Source organism: Vicugna pacos, chromosome 19 (genome assembly GCF_048564905.1).
Source record: "Vicugna pacos chromosome 19, VicPac4, whole genome shotgun sequence".
NCBI lineage: Eukaryota > Metazoa > Chordata > Mammalia > Artiodactyla > Camelidae > Vicugna > Vicugna pacos.
In genome coordinates, this window is record NC_133005.1 from 23871137 (window position 1) to 23892185 (window position 21049).

The 21049-nt window shown below is 47.7% G+C and overlaps 1 protein-coding gene across 3 annotated transcripts in view; it reads left to right on the top strand.

Moving 5' to 3' along the window:
• TTLL9 (tubulin tyrosine ligase like 9) overlaps window positions 1-21049 on the top strand; it is a 37386-nt gene that overhangs the window by 8551 nt on the left and 7786 nt on the right. For 2 of the 3 annotated variants that reach the window (XM_006202671.4, XM_072943999.1), the window contains exons 4-12: window positions 325-436; window positions 1123-1308; window positions 7835-7903; window positions 8562-8636; window positions 9715-9805; window positions 10813-10853; window positions 11742-11829; window positions 18585-18643; window positions 19516-19712. In XM_006202671.4, the coding sequence (XP_006202733.2) occupies window positions 325-436; window positions 1123-1308; window positions 7835-7903; window positions 8562-8636; window positions 9715-9805; window positions 10813-10853; window positions 11742-11829; window positions 18585-18643; window positions 19516-19712 (918 nt within the window). The remainder of the gene's footprint in view (window positions 1-324; window positions 437-1122; window positions 1309-7834; window positions 7904-8561; window positions 8637-9714; window positions 9806-10812; window positions 10854-11741; window positions 11830-18584; window positions 18644-19515; window positions 19713-21049) is intronic. The other variant, XR_012061682.1, reaches the window with a different exon arrangement.

The window sequence follows — 21049 nt, forward strand, 5'->3', positions numbered from 1 at the left end:
ACCGTATGGTGTGGTGAGGACTGTAAGCTGGCGGTGGTGTGCCCTGTCTAAGGCGGTGGGTGCCGGGAGGTACCCGAGGTCGGTGTGGCCAGATCTGCTGATTGGTCAAAGAGAGACAGCAGTCCAGATTTTTGTAGGAACGTTTCTAAGTTTTCACTCTGGCCTAACAAAGCACATCGTGGACAGCGGCAGCCCATTGCCACCTCCCTGAGATTCCTGATGCCCATACCGCTGCTTACTCTTTAGCTGCCCCTCCCTGGCCCCCAGTCCCCCAGAAACAGTGAAGTCCTGAGGTCATGACTTTTGGCCCATCCCCGCCCCCAGCGAAGGTGAGTGGGATTTCTACTGGTGTGACATCAGCTGGCTCCGGGAGAACTTTGACCACACCTACATGGATGAGCACGTGCGGATCAGTCACTTCCGAAACCACTATGAGGTGAGCTGGGTGGGCTGAGGGGACGCGGTGTGGTGATGAGCAGGAGCTGGTGTGGGGGTACAAGGACCAGAACAGAAAAGCGTAAGGGAATTTGGGGTACATGCCATGTGGGGAATATGTGCACTAGTTACATGATGAGCTAAACAGGGTGAGGGGGTGAGGACCTAAGATCTGAGGACCAGGCCATCCTGGGGAGGGGACTGAGATCATGCGCTGGCTGGTTTCAGGTGCAAAGGCCAAAGGATCAGGATGGTTGGGGGATGATGTGATTTCAGGCTGAGATAAGTTGGGCAGTTTGGAGTCTAGGGAAGGGAGGGAGGTCTGGGAGGAAGCAGACCACAAAGCCGGGACTGGAGGACCCAATGGTGGGAGATTTCAAAAGGTTAGTACAGCTTCGCAGTGAGAAAAAAGAACTTTGGAGTCGGACAGGCCCAGGTCAAACCCCAGCTGTGCTGCCTGTTAGCTGGATAGCTCTAGGCAACCGACAACCTTTCCTAAACTCAGTTTCCTCACCTATAAAATGGGGATAATTATAGAACAGTAGGCTCTCAGTCAGTGTTACTCTTACTGTACAGAGAAGGGGGGCTGTAGGGGGTGGGGGCAGGGGGTGGGATGGCTAGGGTTGGGAGGTGGAGCAGGGCAGTGGGCACAAGCTCCGACGGCCTGCCTGCCCATCCCCTGCCCAGCTGACCCGTAAGAACTACATGGTGAAGAACCTGAAGCGGTTCCGGAAACAGCTGGAGCGTGAGGTGGGAAAGCTGGAGGCAGCCAAGTGCGACTTCTTCCCCAAAACCTTTGAGATGCCCTGCGAGTACCACCTGTTTGTGGAGGAGTTTCGCAAAAACCCGGGAATCACCTGGATCATGAAGCCCGTGAGTGTCCCCGTGTCCCCGTGATGGGGGCTGGTGGGTGGGGGTGTCCCAGGCACCAGAGGAGGGATCCTCCATTGGCACATCCCAGAACAGGAGTCTGCCTGAGAATTCAGCCTTAGATGTACCGTCTGCCTTCCCCTAAAGGGCTGACTTCATCACCTCCTCTCTGCAGTGTGTGGACCCAGCACCTATGACTGCTGGTACATAGTAGATGCTCAATAAATGTTCACTAGATAAACAGGTGACCCTCAGGACACCAGGGAAGGGAATCCAGAGCCTCTCTTCCTGGTGTGAAAGAAAACAACGGCCAGGATGCAAGAAGTGCTTTACTCACGTTACCTTGTTCTCATAATGGCCCTCGGAAGGAGGTATTACCAGCCCCATCTTAAAGATGAGGGGCTTGAGACCTATTTATTCAAGCATTCCACAAGTACCTGCCATGTGCTAGACACGGAACTAGACAGTGTGGGTATAGCTCTCATTGAGTCAGACGTGGGTCTCTGCCCTCCTCAAGGGCAGACAGTATGCAGAGGGTGTGTGTGTGATTACAGCTGTGTTAGGTGTTGATAAGGAGACTGGTGCTGTTAGAGGAAACGGCAGGAGGATTTCCCCCAGCTTCTCTGAAGTGAGAGATGGTGCTCTGAGGCCAAACCGCTCGGTTCCAATATTAGCTGTACCACCTACTGGCTGTGTGACCTCAGGCAGATTACTTAACTTCTCTGTACCCCGTTTCCCCATCTGCAAAGTAAGAGTAACTATTGTACCTATCGCAGCATGTTGTTGTGTGACTAAAGGAGTTAACACAGGCACAGCACGTGTTAAGTCCTCGATGAATGAGAGTTTTTATTAGCATAGTAATAAAAACTAGTATGGAGCTGTGACCTGAAGGATGCAGAGGAGTCAGGCTGGAGAAGGGCGGAGCTAGAGAAGAGCATTCCAGGAAGAGGGAACTGCGTGCACGAAGGCCTTGCATGGGGGGGGGGGGGTGGCCCTTGGGGGATCAAGAAACTGAGTGGAGGGAAGGCTGGTAAAGTACGTGCCAGCCCCTCAGCCCTTCCTCGTGCCAGGGCTGCTCTCTCTCCACCATGAGTGGCATCATCAAAGCCTCCTAATACTTTCTGGTCTTGGGAGCGTTCTGGGCCCCAGGAAGGGAGCTGGGGTTAGGCTAGGAGGGAGCAGCCCTCCTGGAGGAACTGGAGACAGGCTAGTCGTGGCTGATGCAGAGTTAGCCAAGAGCACAGGTGCGTGGCGTGGCGGGGCGGGGCGGGGCGGGGAACTGACCAGGGATGCTCCCAAAGGGGGCTGAGCCAGGATTTACCCAGGCCTGCTGCTGTCTGCTGCAAGGCTTGCATCCCCTTCCCGGGGAGGCGGGAAGGTGCAGTGAGGAGGGCTCAGAAGTGGGAGCAGACGAACACTGCAACCCACCGGTGGATTCCAGCTCTCAGCATTATCCTCTCAGACAAATGGTAATTTGTGCTAATTGGGAACAAGCAATCGAATATTAAGTTGATTCCTTTCCCAGCCCCCGGGCTTTGTTAGCGGCAGACACGATGACAGCTGTAATTAAGAGGAGGAATCTTGGCTCCCTGCGCTTGTGTGGGTGCGTGTGTATTGCCTCTCTCCTGAATAGCTGGGCGTGGCGGGTGGAAAGTGGGTGCTTCTCATCACACCAGCCTGGGTTTGAAGTCTGATCCACCACTTACAAGCTGTGTGATTCAACCCTTCTCAGTCCATTTCCTCATGTATAAAGTGGAATTAACCAGTATATCTGCCTTACAGGGTTGTGAGAGAGTTCAGTGATGTTTTCCATGTTGTGTATGTGAATTATACAAGCTCTATAAAGGGCTTGCCACTGAGGCACTGTGTGTGTGTATTTAAGGAGTTGGCTTGTGTGATATTGTGGGGCTGGTAAGTCTGAAACCTGTGGGGACAGAAAACTCAGGCGGGATTTCTCTGTTACAGTCGTGAGGCAGAATTGCTTCTCTTCCCAGAAAGCTCAGTTTTTGTTCTTAAGCCCTCACTGATTGGATGAAGCTCACCCACCTCATCCAGAGAGATATCCTTTCCTAAAAGTCTACTGATTGTAGATGTGAGTCACATATGTAAAATACCGTCCCAGCAGCATCTAGGCAAGCATTTGACTAAACAGCTGCGCACCATCGCCCAGCCAAGTTGACGCATAAAATTAACCCTCGCACCAGGTTATGACGGCGCAGCTGATCTGGGTGCCACTGGGCTAGATCGTTAGTTCTGGGACTCCACAGTTTGGATTCCTTTGGTGCCGGGAAATGTTGAAAATAGGACATTACCCTAAATATGGAAAATAGAGGGGAAAAGCCTCTCAAATCCCTCCAGTCTTCCCTCAAGGCCTGTCTTTGTGACCCAGGCCGTCCTTGTCTGACCACACACAGGAGTTTTCACTTGGTTGCAGTGGTCGGGCCTGCTGAGTCTTCATCTTCCTCTGCAATGGCGGCAGAGCAGCCCTGGAAGAAGGGGGTTGAATTGGACTCAGAAGGGAGCAGGTGGCATCACCCACTTTATGCCACCTTATAGGAACCCCTCTTCCCACCCCACCAGTCTAGTGTAAAAAATCAGCTCAGTCCAAACTTTGTTTCCATCTAAGTGGGCTCCCCTCCCACCAACTCAAACCCTCTAGGTTGGCAGGGGAGTGGCCAGGACCCTGGTCTTGGAATCACACCTGCCCCTCAAGCCTCCCTCGTGTGGCTGGGAGGCAGGTGCTGGGCTGTCAGGGCCCTGGCCTGTCTGTCAGTCAAAGTCTGTGTATCTGCAGAGCTGGGCCGTGAGTGTCCTGGACAACCACTGGGCTGTTCTGGGCTCTGGGGGCCTCTGGGCAAACTGCAGGACAGGAAAAGCCAAGCCTTAACATTCTCTCAGCTGAGTTTACCCCAACCAGAGCTTCCCCTACTTTTTTTTTACTGGAATCTCCTAACAGTTGGCATGTTTGGGACAGCAGATGACAGAAAACCCAACTCAGAATAGCTCAAACAGGAAGGCAGGCGTTGTGAAGTGTTCTTATGCCTTGGGCCCCTATGACATCTAATGAAAAGTGTGGACCCCATCACGGAATAGTGTCTTTATTTTCATTTTATTTTTAAAATATTTTTTATTGAGTTATAGTCATTTTACAATGTTGTGTCAAATTCCAGTGTAGAGCACAGTTTTTCACTTATACATGAACATACATATATTCATTGTCACATTTTTTTTCCTCCTGCTGTGAGCTACTGGAATAGTGTTTTTAAAAGCATGTTTGATTGTAAAAGAAAGCAACTGTATTGAAAAACAGTTACAAACTGTGTTAGTCTGGGTCCTCTGAGAAACAGATGCCAAGACGAGCCCAACAGGCCAGAGTTTCGACAGTGAGGGACGGAGCCGGGGGAGGCTGGGGCAGCTGGCCCAGCACCAAGTCCGACCCCAGTGAGGGGGAGAGGAAAGGGAGGCTGGGTGGAAGCAGCCTGAGTGAAGTTCAGCAAGGCTGCGGGAGGCCTCAAGCCCAAGTCACTGGCAGGAGTGCCCTGTCTCCCAGGATGGGCCTGCCTTCGTGTCCCTGTGTCCTCGGTCACTGGCCTGACCAGCGCGGTGTGGGTTTCAGCCATGGCAGCTGGTGGTATCAGCTGCTCTCCTGCAGTTAGAGGCCGGCGGGTGCATTCTCACGGCGCCACCAACTATTAAAACGTTCTTTAGACTGTAGTCATGTATGTGCTTTTCATTAACAACTAAAGAGGGTCTACCAGCAGGCCCAGTAGTTACCATATTTCAAGGTCATAATGAGTATAAACAATATGTGCAGTTAGATACCAGCAAGAGCTGTAATGAGATATGAAAATAACCGATTTCTTTTGGGAGTGAAGTCACAGGCATGGCTAATACTACGTTTCTTGGCTGCATTCCTAATGGAATGAAACGCAAACAACTGGTTAAGGGTCAGTGAAAATAAAGATGAAATTTTTTTCTCTTTCAATTCCACAGACCCCAGAAAATTTCTTTTGATGATGAAAGGTTGACTCCAGGGATGGTTTATCGGGCAGCTCAACAGTATTATCATCAATTCCCAGCCCAGAAGGCTGACTGTTCCTGTTAGTCACAAGGTGGCTGCTGCAGCTCTAGCTCACCTCCTCACATCCCCACCTGCCATGAGAATAAGGGAATCCCCTGGTATTGTGGCCCTCTAGAGGAAGACGCAAATTCCCAGAACCCCCCACAGCAGACTGCCCCTGGCATCCTGCTGGCTCATGCCCAAGCGGATCACATGGCAGGGGCATGAGACTGCCGTGAGGGCTCAGACTTCCCCAGAGGGCAGGGTCACTGGAGAGAGGAGACCCAAATGGGGATCTGCTGACTGGGAAAAAAGGGAATGATTGCTGGGGAGACCACTAACCACATCTGCAACACCCAGTGAATGCCACGTGATGCATGGCCCCTGGGAGGTAGGGGGTCGAGGGCTGTGAGTGGCCACAGGTGGTGCAAAATCAAAGTATGGTTCATTTTAATAACCCACTCACATTTTCCAATCAATAACATCTTTTTACAAACATAATATAAAAATATTTCCCTCCTGAATTATCAAGTAAGATCGATGCTTCCAGAAGTAGCACTGTGCTTACTGCATGATTTTTGGACTCCCTGGCACTTTGCAGGAGCTGCATGAGCCCCTGGCTTGTGAAATTTTGAGCAGAGTGCTTGGCCTCTCTGTTCCTTGGTTTCCTTGACAGCAAAATGGGGATATATTAGTGCCTACATGTGAGGTTTTTTTTAAGCTTTAATGAGGGAATGTGTAAATCCTTGTGCTTGATTCATAGGAAACAGCTGAGAAGTATTAGCTGCTAGTGTTACTGTTGTGAACCATTCCCCTAAAGCAGTTTCTGTTGCTGCTTCCCAAAACTCCGTGGCTTAAAACAACACTCATCTCTTATTTAGTTCATGAGCCCCCAGTTTGGACAGCACTTGACAGGGAAGGCTCATCATTGCTCCAGCATCTACCAGAGCGGCTTTACCGAGGGCTGGAGGATTCGCTGCCAAACTGGCTCACTCGCTTGGCTGGCAAGTTGATGCTGGCTGAAGGTTGGGAGCTCAGCCAGGGTTGAGGGCTGGAAGACACAGTTGCTCTCCACCTGGGCCTCTTTATGTGACCTGAGCTTCCTTCCAGTGTGGCGGCTGGGTTCCCAGGGTACCCATCCCCAAAGAGAAAGCTGTGTGGAAGCTGCGTTGCGTTTTATGACCCAGCAGGGGAATTCACACAGCATCACTTCTGCAGTACACAATTGGTTGAGACAGTCTTAAAGGCTCATCTGGATTTAAGGGGAAGGGATGTCGACTTGACCTCTTTACAGAAGGTGGTGGGTAGCAAGGCTATGAAAGACATATGGAACTGGAAATATTGTTGTGACTGTCTTTGGAAACTACAGCCTGCAGGAGCTGGATATTAGGTAGTTTCCGGACTCAACAACCCTGATATATCACCATGCAGGAAGTGCACAGCATGGCAGGTAGAGGGGGCTGGGTTTCAGCTCCCCCTGCCCCTGCCCCACGACTGGGAGCTGTTCTTGGAGCAGACAACCTGTACAGCCAAGCCCGACATCTCTGCCCACCTCACATCATACAAGGAGCCTCACTTTGACCAACTGGGCCATGCTCAGAGCAGACGAGAGGGCAATGAGAGTTTGCACATGCTGGGTACCTTTATGATGGAGAAAAGATGACTCAGGGGCACCTGCCCACTGTCTACAGATAACTAAAGGGCTGTTCTGGGGCCCAGGAATCAGATTTATTCTAGGAGGCCCTAGAAATCAGAACCAGGCTGGAAAATTTTAGCTCAACAAAGGATAGGCTGTGAAGGCTCAATGAGGTCTGGGTTACTGCTATAGCACGCCAAGCACACAGTAGGCACCTAATATATACCTTTTGGATGACTGCTTAATAGAGCCATCATGCCGCAGAATGGGCTGTCGGGGGTGGCGGGGGTGGGGAGGATGCAAGGCCAGGCAGGTGACTGATGTAGAGGATGTCACAGAGGGAGCAATGCCTCTGGTGCTGGCTGCTCTGCAGGATATAAAAGATTCTCCCAGCCCCTGGACTCTGTGAAGCTCTGAATTACTCATGCTGGAACTCAGTAAAGGCAGACTGATTTCAGTATTAGCTGAAGCAAAACCTAATTAGGAAGGCAAATTGATTTCCAAAAAAAGAATTGGATGATATGTTCCCAGGACTGTTAGAAATGTTTTTTTAATTGTCTGCTCCTTTATATTATTCATGCAGTTGTGTGCCTTTGTGAGCTAAGTTGGTGTCTCACTTTCCTCCCCTATTTTCCCTCTCCCTCTCTCCAGGCTTGGCATCTTCTCTGTTCAGCCCCTTCAGGGCTGGGCTGGGCCATTCCTCGGGGGATTGCTGGGGGCCCATTGGGGAGATGGAAACAGAGAAATGCTGGGGAGGGGTCACAGGCCCAGGGGCCAACAGGGAATCACCCTGGAGCCGAGAGCCAACCTTTCTGCCCTGACCCCCACTCCAGGTAGCCCGGTCGCAGGGGAAAGGCATCTTCCTCTTCCGGAGGCTGAAGGACATCATGGACTGGAGGAAGGTGAGCTGGCCTCTCCCCCTTCCTCCCCAAACCCTCCTTTGCTCTTGCAGAGACAAAGGTCCCCTCCTCCTCACCTCAAAGCTCCAAGGGCTGGCAAAGAAACCCTGCCTACAGGCCTGCCCATGGGTATGGGGTCTCTGGAGCCAAATTGCCTGTGTTCAAATCCTGACCTTGCCATTTAAAAGCTGTGTGACCTTGGGCAAGTCATTTCACCTCTCTGGGCCCCAATAAATGGGGATAGTAACAGTAACTGCTGAAGATGCAATCAGTTAATGTGCCTAAAAGAGCAATGTATTCTTTACCTGGGCCTCCTGCTCACCTGGCTGGGGAGAGCTTGGCTAACTCTTCCTCTAGGTCCTAGACTGAGCCTGAGGCAGCTCCCTCCCTCCCCCAACCCCATCTTTGACTCAGGAATCGGTGCAGTAGAAATCCTGGTTCCAGTCCTGCCTCTGCCACTCAGCAGCTGTGTGGTCCAGGGGAAATCACCGATTCCCTCTGAACTTTAGACATGGTAATGGTGCAGGGTGGGTGAGAGGAGCAGGATGACAGAACTCCTACACAACCAGCACCTGCTGCACCAGCAGGCTCACAGCAGGTGCTCAATAAATGAATTTCCCCTCTCCACCTGATGTCCCAATTACTCCCGTGAAACTGTCAGGGCACTGCTGGGAAGAAGCTCACCAGCCTGGAGGCCCAGCCGGCCCGGAGCGCCGTCAATTCCTCCGGCAGCCACGTGAGTATAGATGGGGCAGGGGCGGGGGTGGCAATCGGTCCTAGAAAAGGAAGACCTGGCTGCCTTGATCTTGAAGCCGCTTTGAGGTGGAGGTGATGGTAGGTGTGGAAAATTCTTCCCTTGGGCCCAGAAGGCCCGAGTTCCAGTGCTCAGTGCCACTGGCTGTTGTGGGACCTCACAAAGTGGGTGACATTTGCCTTTGGGCCTTGAAGCAAAGAATTAGCAGGTAGAGAAGGTGGAGGAATGTCCTCAAGGGCCTGTGTGGTGCCCCAGGCAGCACTGACAGATGGAACTTTCTACAGTGGTGGAAATGGCGCACACCTGTGCTTTCCGATGCCCTGACCACTGGCGACATGTTGCTATTGGACACCCAAAATGAGGCTAGTGCGACCGAAGGACTGGATTTTCTATTTATTTCCCTTTTTGAATTTACCAGTTAAACCACACTTAAGTGTACAATTCAGTGGTATTAAGTACATTTACAGTTTTGTGCAACAGTCACTACCGTCCACCTCCAGAACTTTTTCATCTTCCCCAACTGAAATTTGTGCCCATTAAACACTAACCCCTCTTTTACCCACCTGTCCCCAGCCCCTGGAAATCACCCTTTTCTTCTCTGTCTCTATGGATTTCACTGCTCTGGGTACCTTGTGTAAGTGGAATCATACAATATTTGTCCTTTTGTGTCTGGCTTATTTCACTTAGCATGAAGTCTTCAAGTTTCATCCATATTGTCACATGTAATGTCATTTCCTTTTAATTAATTTAAATATAAATGTACATAGTCACATGTGGCCAGTGGCTACCTAATTGGGCAGCACAGATCTAGAGGCTGAATGCCAGGCTCTGGGCCCAGCCTGTGTGAGTCCCCTTCCCAACTGTACTACCGATTGGTTGTGTGACCTTGGGCAACTCACATCCTCTCTGCTTCGGTTTCACATCTATAAAATGGGGATAACCTTAGTACTTTCCTGACAGGGTTTATTTAAGGATCAGATCATATACCCCAAGTAGAGTGCCTCATCCAATACCCAGGAAATGCTCAATCAATTTTTATAACAATTCTCATTACCACTAGGACACAAGAAGTTCTGATGACCAGAAAGATGAAATTCCGGTGGAGAACTATGTAGCTCAGCGTTACATTGAAAATCCCTACCTGATAGGAGGTGAGGTGGCTGTTTCTGCTCCCTGCCCTTCCACAGAGTGGTCGTTCAGTCACTCAACAAGCCTTGATTAGCAGCCCATCTGGGCTCAGCCTGGCGCTAGGCATGATTGGATGCAAAGATGGCGCTCAATCCAGCATGCTCCCTCCTCCTAGCCATCGCCCCTCCGACTGCCTACTCAGTGCCAAGCACTGTCCTGGGTGCTGGCTGCCACCCTGCTCTCTCGGAGCTGACACTCTGGATGAGCAGACAGCAATAAGGTAGAAACAAAGAAATAAGATAGTCCCACAAAGCCGTGAGCCTTGTGAAGAAAATCCAGCATGGAGTGAGGGAGGGCCTCTCTGCAGAGGTGACAGGTGAGCTGACACCTGAATGACAACTAGGAGCACCCTGGGGTAGACTTGGAGGGAGGGGGAGCTGCAAGGGCCAGGGCCCTCGGGTAGAACTGAGCCTCCCCCATGAAGCCTTCTTGAATTTCCCCCGGTGGCTCCAACGACTTCCCACACAGGGTCTGTGAAATACACACGCATCAAGCGGTGTGTGAGAAGGGATGGGTCTCTGGGCGTCTCGTCTGAGAGAGGCCAGGTGCTCCAAAGGGGCCTCATTGCATAGTGTTAATGCCGCAATGTCCTTCCCCAGGGGGCCGTTTTTGGGTCTCTCCTTCCTGCCTCTCTCTCAGTGACCCCATCCTCCTGTCGCTTTAAACACCACCCAAATCCAATGGCTCCCAGCTGTCTCCAGCTTAGACCTTGCCCCTGCACTCCAGACCCTGATGTCCTGCAGTTTGCGACATCCCCTCTCGGGCATCTTTCAGCAACTAGAATCCAACAGGACTAAAATCCAGCCCTTGTCCTCCCCCATGCCATCTGGTTCATTCCCCAGCCTCCCCACCCGGGGACACACCCATGTGGTTTTATTGGGATTCACGTCTGCCCGTCCACTGCTGTGTCCCCTAAACCTAGCACAGGGCCTGACACACAGTCAGTATTTGTTCTTTCCTTGCCTGACAGGCCGCAAGTTTGACCTGCGTGTCTACGTGCTGGTGATGTCGGTGAGTGAACAAGATAGGTGGAGAAGGGGCAGCTGGACCGGGGAGGGGGCAGAAGCCATTCTGGGGGCACCTGTGTGAGCTGTCCGGTTGTACCTACCTGGGAGAGCCTGGGGGGTGGGTAAACCGTTCCAAGCTTTACCACCTTAGAGGCCTCAGAATCTGGATTTTTCCTTAGCCTTCCTTCCTTATTTGTTCATTTATGGTAACTGCAGCTGGAGTTTATTGAGCACCTACCAAGTACCAGGCCCTAGTATTTAGCAGGTTTTATCTCATTCAGTCCTCCTAATAACCAGGGAGGTGGGTTCTGTTATTAGCTTCATTTTACAAATAAGGAAATAGATCAGAGGGTGGAGTGACTTGCCCAAGGTCACACAGCTGGTGAGTGGCAGAGCTGGGACTTGGATCCAGGCAGTCTACTCCCTTAACCAAGGAGTCGCTATGCTCCCTCCACCCATGTCTTCAATGAATGCTTAAACCTTTAGTGTGCAACACTCTATGCTGTAGCTTAGGATATAGAGGTGTCTGAGACAGGCTTAGGATATAGAGGTGTCTGAGACAGGCTGGGTCCCTGTCCTGGAGCTTACTGTCTGCTTGGGCATGTGGACACACCCTGAGCTGGCAGGTGTCACACATGGTGGTGGAACAGAGAAGAGGCCCATTAATTTTGTTCCCTTCTGCACTTTCCTGCCCCCACTCCTACCCTTAGGGAAGGAGGGGGATAAGATCAAAGGAGGCTGATGTTTGAGCAGATTCTTAAAGGATGATGTGGGGAAGAAGGCAGGGCATTCCAGGTGGAGGAAACAGCAGGTGCAAAAGCTCGATGGCATGAACGTGCTGGTATTGATTTCCTTTCCCTTTTCTCTCTCTCCATCCCTGCCTCCACCACAGTACATCCCGCTTCGGGCCTGGCTTTACCGGGATGGCTTCGCCCGATTCTCCAACACCCGCTTCACACTGAACAGCATTGATGATCAGTGTATCCTGAGGTTCCCCACTACTGTCCCCAATGCACCCTGCCCTGCCTGTCCTCTGGCTGGTCCTGAGAGAACTCATTCATTCCACAGATGTTTGTTGAGTCTGGGCTCTGGTCTGGGCACAGGATCTATAGCAGTGAACAAGGCTGGGAACTTAATCTTGTGGGGGTGTGGTATCCCCAAGTGATCCGAGGGGAGCAGCCCTACTCTGCTCAGAGCAACTCACCCCAAACTTCTCTGCCTGATGGGCATTTCTGTGGCAGAGACATGCCTCATATTCACATCGATTCATATTCATAGGATTGGACAGTTTGAGCCCCTTTGGAGAATTTTTCATCATTTTATGCCTACTCATTAGCTCACTCCTTCGCTCGAATACAAAGCCCTTTCACCCATCAAATTGGCAGATATGAGAAACTTGATAACACGCTGTATTGGTGAGGCTGAGGGAATTCATACATTGCTGGTGGAGTGTCAACTCATGCAGTCATTTAGGAGGCAGTCTGGCAAATGTCTATCAAGAGATAAATGCACAGACCCTCTGATCCAGCAATTCCCTTCTGGAAATTTATCCTACAGGTACTCAAAATATAGGAAAAGAGAGGTTTAAAGGTTATTCACTGCACAGCTTTATTATGAGAGTAAAAAAAAAAGGCAATAACTAAGTGTCTCAGTTATACAATGGAATATTATGCAGCTGTTAAAAAGGAATGGGGGAGGTGCTTTATGTACTCATAGGAAATAATCTCCAAGATGTATTGTCAACTGAAGAAAAACAAAGTGTAGAATTCTGTGGAAACTATGCTCCCACTCATGTTAAAAATATCTCTGCATATGTTTTCATCTGTGCATAGACATGTGTGGAAGGATGTACAAGAAACTGGAAACAAGTTGCTTTTGGGAGGAGAAATGGATGGATGGGGACTAGGGTGGGAAGAAGAGAATTCCTCATATACATTTAGATGCCTTTTGACTTTTGAACCATGTGAATGTATTATCTGGTTAAAATATGAACATCAAAAAGTTGTTTTTTTAAGATTTTTTTAGACCTGAGCATCAGAAGAAAAGTAGACAATCCAGAAATATTTAGCAGCTAAATCATCAGGACTGGATTCCTGCATATGGAAGAGATGAAAGTAGCAAGTGATGCTGCCAAGCCTCTGGCCTGGGCAACCGAGCTAATGCTTTTAGCCAGTTCACAGCACTTTGCCTTCATTTCATCATTGATTAGATATCTGTTCAACGTAATGCCTGTGCGTTACCTGTACGTTAGAGTGGGCTTAGGCCCCTCTGAGTACTTTTTACAATTTCTTTCTTTCTATTTAGCCAACTTCAACATTTCCAGGATGTTTTCTTTTGTGATTCTAACAAGCATTTATCATATGCAAGTCATCAAGTTGATTTTAGTTTCATTTTTTTGCCATCTCATTTTTAAATTAAAATTAAATGATACATGTAAAGCACTTAGTGCCTAATCCAGAGTGACTGCTCAGTACACACTAGTGGTCCTCCTGCCCCCATTGAAAAATGTTTGCCCAGAGAGGGCATCACGGGGCCTTATGAAACCAAGGCCTCTCCCAGGGCTAGTTTCTGTTTAATGAGGCTTTGCCATTTTCAGTGAGTGAAGACACATAATTTCCTGCCCCTTCTTTTAATTGTTTTTAATTTTTTAATATTGAAATATTTAAATTCTATTTAAAAACTGCAGAAAAGACTATACTGGAAATCTACATCTACTATCCAGATTTAACCAATATTAATATTTCGCCATATTTGCTTCAGATAGTACACACCAACTTTTCAACTTTGGATCACAAAATAATAAGACATGTATTTTTAACCTGATTTTAAATAAATAAATATACATCATATATTTTGTTCACACGCAATTATTCAAATATATATGCAGATAATCATACCCAAAATACAAAAATATTCACCTCAACACTGTAACGGTAAATAAGCAGAAACAGCTTAGCCCACCCTGGAGGGATGGTGAATCCTTCATGAATGATGCTGTTGAGTACAATGAGGTGATTGAAATGGAAAGTATCTAAGATGGACCATGAGGTGAAAACAACATGCATGGTGTAGAACTGAGATGTTTATTTAAAAAAAATTTTATTGAAGTGTAGTCAGTATGCAATGTTGTGTCAGTTTCTGATGTTTCAGTCATACATATGCATACATAAATTCCTTTTCATATTCTTTTTCATTATAGATTACTAGAACTGGGATGTTTATAATCCCATTCTTGCTTTTAAGGAAGAATGTTTCTGTTTAGAAAAAAGTATGAAAGATTGTTCACTAATCTATTAACTGAAAAATTTGAAGGATTAGAATCTTAACTCTGAAGAATTCGGAGGATTAGAATCAGGTCAGGAAACATTTATTTTCAACTTTATACGTGTCTCTATGTAATGAGTTGTTTTTACAGCTGATATGCATTACTCTAATAGTAAAGATAATAAAACATTTAAAGGATATAGCTTTCATAATAAAAGGACATAATATAGCTCTTTAAAGACAAGTCAGAAAAATGCGGAAATGTACAAGAAGGGGGAAAAAAGGAAAAGAAACCTTTTCTAGTCACACTTTCTAGAAATAACTACTTACCCTTTTGATGTATTTCCTCTTAGGTTTTTTGTTGTTCTTTGGCCTCTTACATAAGAGTAATCCCATTGTATAAATATAAGCCTTTTTTTTCCCACTAAACATGATGTATTTTCCTGGTAGAGATGTTTTATTAGTTACAAAATATTCCACTGAGATTTGCCGGTTTAATAATCGTCCCTGTTGCTGCATTTGGGAAGTAGTCAGTTTCTTCCTATTATGACATACAATGCTGCAAAGAAACATATTTTTTCATAAATCTTTTATTGTATTAAAGTTTTCCTTTATAATGTCACAGAGGTGTAAACACTGGGTCAAGGCCATATGAGCAGGTTGTTTTCCAGAAGATTTCTTTATATTTTTACCCTCCCATTGACAAGGCCCATTTCACCCCAGCTCCCCAGTACTGGGGACAGTCATTTAAAAAAGACATTTCCAAAACAATTGGCACATCTAGGCGAAGCATTTATGGACATTTATTATACTCCTCTTGCAACTATTCCGTGGGTTTTGAGTTTTTCCAAATAAAAAGATTTAAAAAAAATGTAACTGACTTAATAGGGAAGCTGATTTTTGCCTTAGAATTTGCATCTCTTCCAATTTGCATTTTGTTCCCATTTACATCCCTTTAAAATTTTTGTCATCTATGACAAGAAACTTTGGGCATTTTCCCAGATGGTCTTTTATCAGTTTTATTTTCTCTTTCATGTTTTTATATCTTTTATCTACTTATCTATTAGAGTCATAAAATTTAATTGTTAACAATTTATGCAGAATTTTCACATGACAAAACATTAGCCTGTCATATTTGCTGCAAATATTTTCTCTAGATGTGTTTGCCTTGATATCTGATTAATTTCCTTTTTACGTAGGTTGACTATATTCACTGATTTTCTCTGTGATTTCTAAGCTAAGAAAATTCCCAGGGGAGGATATAGCTCAAGTGGTAGAGTGCATGCTTAGCATGCAGGAGGTCCTGGGTTCAATCCCCAGTACCTCCATTAAAAAAAAATACTAAGTAGACCTAGTTACCTCTCCCCTGCAAAAAAAAAAAAAAAAAAACACACACACACAGAGAAAATTCTCTCCTCTCCCCCCACCCCCCTTTCCCCCCAAAGATTTCAGAATCACTTATTTCTGCTTCTCTACAGATTGGTTCAATTATTTGCTTACTCTTTGCTAAGGCTCTTTGGTCCACTGAAGTCTAGTTTCAGGTCCATCTGGAGAGGGGAGGCTCTGAGGTCAGCTGACAAGTCACTCACTCTCCTCTTTTAGCCTCAGCTTCTCCCCCTGAACCTAGGGAAGTTCCTGATTTCTCCTCCCCGAATGCAGAAGCAGTGTGCAGAGGAACGTGAAGTGTGGAATCACTGCTTCCTCCATCACAAGGGAGAGATTTCCCCTCTTAAAGCCAATATACATCCTCTGTTTCTATTTTTCAAAATAACAGCTTTACTGAGATGTATTCACCTACCACACAATTCACCCAGTTAAAGCCTACAACCAAATGGTTTTTGTCATATTCGCACAACCATCACCACAATCAGTTCTAGAACATTTTTGTCATCCTCCAAAAGTAACTCCATACTCGTTAGCTGTCACTTCCCATTTCCATCCAACCCGCCTTCCTAGCCCCATGCAACCACTTTCATTTCTATATATTTGCCTATAACGGATGTTTTCATATAAATTGATTCATACACTATGTAATCTTTCATGTCTTCTTTCAATTAAGCATGTTTCCAAGAATCAACTATGTTGTAGCATGTATCCATACCTCATTCCTTTTTATTGCCAAATATTCCATTGTATTGTATGGATATAGCATGCTTTATTTATCCATTCATTGGCTGATAGACATTTGAGTTGTTTCCACCTTTTGGCTATTATGAATAATGCTGCTGTCAACATTCATGTACAAGTTTTTGTGTAGATATATGTTTTCATTTCTCTTGGGTATATACTAGGAGTATAATTATTGGTCACATAATAATTATATATTTAATATTTTGAGGAACCATTAGACCATTTTCCAAAGCACTGCACCATTTTACATTCCCACCAGCATGGTATGAGGGTTCCGGTTGCTCCACATCCTCACCAATGCTTGTTATTATCTGCTCTTTCTTATTACAGCCATTCTGGTGGATGTGAAGTGGTTTTGATTTGCATTTCCTTGTTGACTAATGATGTTAAGCATCTCTTCATGTGCTTGTTGGCCATTTGTAAGTCTTTGGAGAAATTTGTACTCAAAGTCTTTGCCCATTTTCTTCATTGGGTTATTTGCCTTTTTTATTGTTGAGCTATAAGAGTTTTTAATGTATTTTTAAATACTGCTCCCTTATCAGATACATGATTTACAAATATTTTCTCGCATTCTGTGGGTTGTCCTTTTTTTAAGCACTGTTTTTTAGTGCAATTTTAGGCTCACAGCAAAACTGAGAGGAAGGTACAGAGGTTTCCCATATGCCCCCTGCCCACCCCCCCGTCATAGCCTCCCCCATTATCAACAGGACTGATGAGAGTGGTACATTTGCTACAACTGATGAACCCACGCTGACACATCATAATCACCCAAAGTCCATAGTTTACTTTAAGATTGTTTACTGTAAGGTTTAAATAATACATTCTGTGGGTTTGGACAAATGTATACTGACATGTATCCGTCATTATTGTATCATACAGGCTATTTTCGCTGCCCTAAAAATCCTCCATGCCCTGCCTTTTCATTTTCTTCCTAATGTCCTTTGAAGCACAAAAGTTTTTCATTTTGATGAAGTCCAATTTATCTATTTTTTCTTTTGCCATCTGTGTTTTTGGTGTTATATCTAAGAAGCTCTATTTAACTCAAGGTCAAATGACTTATTCCTGTATTTTATTCTAGGAGCTTTATACTTTTGGCTCCTATATTTAGGTCTATGGTCCATTTGGAGTTAATTTTTGTGTACAATATGAGGAAAGGATCCAACTTTACTCTTTCGCACGTGGATATCCAGGCATCTCCACCCCGTTTGTTGAAAGGACTGTGCTTCCGCCCACTAATTGTCTTGGCACCCTTTTCAAAAAGCAATTGACCAGAAACCTAAGCGCTCTCTTCCTATTTAGTGGATAGTTTGTGCTTATTCTTTTGAAATTGAGGCAGGAAAAATTCTCAAACAAATGTGAAAAGTCTCTGAAAAGCTCTAAAGAAGACATTCTAGGAAAACGGTGCTAAAGAGGATAAAGCCATGCTGCCCTATCTGATATACCATAAACATGGAGAAACAGATGTGTTGGGGGCATTAGACTTGGGTCAGTGACTTGGAGCCTCTACCTCCCCATCTGTGAAATGTCCCAGCAAGTCCTGGAGAAGGTTACGTCTTTGTCACTTTACAAGGTTTTAGGGATCCATCCTTCTTAGCTGTGTGGGGGCAGATGCTGAGAGAGGGGTTATTCTGAGTGGTTGTCACTTAACTTCTCTGAGCCTCGAAGGTCTCTTCTGTGAGATAGGAATAATTTGGGGGAACAAGTGAGGCGATGGGTGTGAATGTGCTCTGTAAGCTGCAAAATGTCGCCGACATTACTGGTGCTGACGATCGTGATACCGGAAGGAAGACTGTCCGGGCTGGGACTTCGAAGGCCGTCCTGACCCCACCCCAATGCTGGGTCACTTTCCTGATATTCCTACAAAGTGGCCACCCAGCCTGAACCCCTCGAGTGACAGAGAGCTGAGAATGTCCTGAGATGGCTGTTTTGTATTTGGTCTCCCTCCTTGTTAGAGAGTGTTCTCTCCCCTTGAGTTGAAAAACCCTGATACAGTGATATCAGCCGTGCCAGGCACTGCAAGAGGTCCTTCTACACAGTATATTCTGTGATCTCTCAGATAACCCTATGAGGTCAATATACCATGTGCCCCCGTTTAATAGGTGGGGAGACAGGCTCAGAGAGGTTAAGTGACTGGCTCAGGGACCCACAGCCAGTAAAGACAGATGCAGGCATGATTTGAACTCAGGCCTTTCTGACTCCAAACCCCATGCACATGCCCTCTGGGGTTTTGTAGTCTTCCCCCATCAATTCCCAAGCAAGGGTCTCAGTTTGGTCCCTGGGGGCTGCCTGGGGCAGGGCTCACCCTTGTCCACACTGGCCCTTGACCTCTAACCTCTGCCAGACGTGCACCTCACCAATGTTGCTGTGCAAAAGACGTCTCCCGACTACCACCCAAAGAAGGTGAGGTGGTCGCGCTTCTGCCCTCCAGGTGCAGCCTTCTGGGACTGGGCTGGGGTCAGGAGGCGGGGTGCCAGGGAGCTCAGGACTATTCACCAGCAAGGTCAGGTCACCCTTCCCGTTTGCAGAGTCTTCCCGTTTGCAGAGTCTTCCCATTTGCAAGGGTACAAATGGAGGCCCACACATCCTGTGTCTAAATATTTAAAATTTACAAATCAAACTAACACACCTTTTGTAAAATATGTTGTATCCTCCCACCTTGACAGAAATACTCTTCGATTATCTATCTACCTACCTACCCACCTACCTACCTATCCATCCATCCATCCACCCACCCACCCACCCACCTACCTATCTAGTAACCTGCAAGGCCAGGTTCATATTTAGAACACTCAGACTTCCCCGAGTTAAAAGCCAGAACAGAGGAGCAGAGGGAGAGCCAGTCCCCAGCTCCATCCCACAACGCGAGGGCCTCCTGCAAACACACACACACACATACACACACACCACCAGCAACCTGTTGGTCAGTCCCTGGGCCTTGAGGGGCACGCATGGTCAGTGCTGTCTGTCCTCAGCAGGCCAGGCCCAGGGAAGAGGCCCGTGCAGGGCATCTGAGCAGGGACTTCTCGGGTGGTGGATGCCAGGCTGTGCTCTAGAAAGAGAGGCACAGGCTCTGAGTGGACACGTCCCCTTGGGCATGTAGAATCTTTGCTCTGCAAAAAGGGACACACTCGGGGTTCTCTTAATCACAGGACTCAGGGCTGGACCCCTCATGTCCAAGCCTCAGGGCTGTGCTGACGGTAAATGAGGGTCTCGGCTGGCCAGGTCCAGGTTGATTGAGGCTCCCTCTCCCACCCTGGGTCCTGGGGCCCCAGGGCTGCAAGTGGATGCTGCAGCGCTTCCGGCAGTACCTGGCCTCCAAACACGGGCCTGAGGCAGTGGAGAGGCTCTTTAGCGACATGGACAACATCTTCGTCAAGAGCCTGCAGAGCGTGCAGAAGGTGATCATCAGCGACAAGCACTGCTTCGAGCTGTATGGCTACGACATCCTTATAGACCAGGACCTCAAGCCGTGAGTGGGTGGGCCTGCGGTGCTGGGAGCCATGGAGAGGTCTTCCCTGCCCTGTGCCCACGTCTGATCTGTTCTGCCACTTCCTAGTTGGGAACACTTCCTTCTGTGCCTCAGCTTGTCTGTTTATAAAATGGTCACTGTGCCTATAGGATTGAAAGAAATGAGATCTTGAGCCCTATGCCTGGCACCGAGGCCCATCCTGAGCATCTGAGTCAGCAATCCTCCCCTTGTATCAGGCTTTAAGCTTTCCCTCTAGGTCCTGGTGCTTTGAGGATGCAAAGAACCATGTAAGGGAATGATGTTACTATGTTGATCCCTGCCAAGAATTTGGTACTCTCCCCCTGTGCCCAGGAGGAGGTGGAGCTGATGCATAGAAGCAGCCTGAGCTGGCAGGGAACACAACGGTGGCCCTCACGTGATACAACAGGCACAGAAGCCCAGTGGGGTTGATCAGGCAGCTTGAGGTCATGCAGTAAGTCAAGGCCGAGCCAGGCTGAGGGTTCACATTCCTGGGCTGAGCTGCTCCCACCAGCTCCGTGGCTCCTGGATCCCACTCCTCCCCAGAATCACCGTCTGGCTGTTGAGAGGCTTTCCGAGCCAGGAATAGGAGCCCTAGAGCAAGACCTGAGTTGGGTCCAAGTTCAAGAGAACCGGGCTGGCACCAGCAGTCTCTCTCTCCTTTGCCCCCTGGGATGCAAGATGTGCTGCAGGCATGAAAGCAGACACTGAGGAGGGAAACAATCTCGGGAGGAGGCCGAAGATGGTGGAAAGGGGGCCCTAGTCTCCCACTGATGTGCTGGGTGACCCCTCCCCTCTCTGTGCCCCAGGCTTCTGTCTGTAAAATGACTGGGTTGCACAAAACAAGAGTTTGCAAGCTGGAGACCTTTGGGCTGCTTTTGGCCTGTAGACAGTTGAGTTTGGCCTTCACAATGTTTTTTTTTGTTGTTGTTTGGTTGGATCTCATTGACAATCTCTAATAATTAGAAGATGTTTACACAAAAATCTGGATTTGGGGCTTTTCTGGAAGACTTGGAGGATCTCGCCCTTCTGAGCTCATATTCCCACGGGGCAACGCCCTCCTAGAGCTGGCCAGCGCCACCCCTTGAGACGTGGAATGCTCTTTCCACCAGTCTCCACCCTTCCCCACTGCTCCCCATCCCCTGACACAGCAGGCTGGTTGCCATTTATAGGCAAACATTCACTAGGAAAGAAAAATTTTTCTTGTACTCACAGCTCCTCTAGAAGAAGGAAAAGCAATAATGGGGCAGAAGGGCCCCCAAATCATTCCTACTCCCACCAACTTGCCTCATTTAAGTTAAACCTCCTGGCCCCTGTTG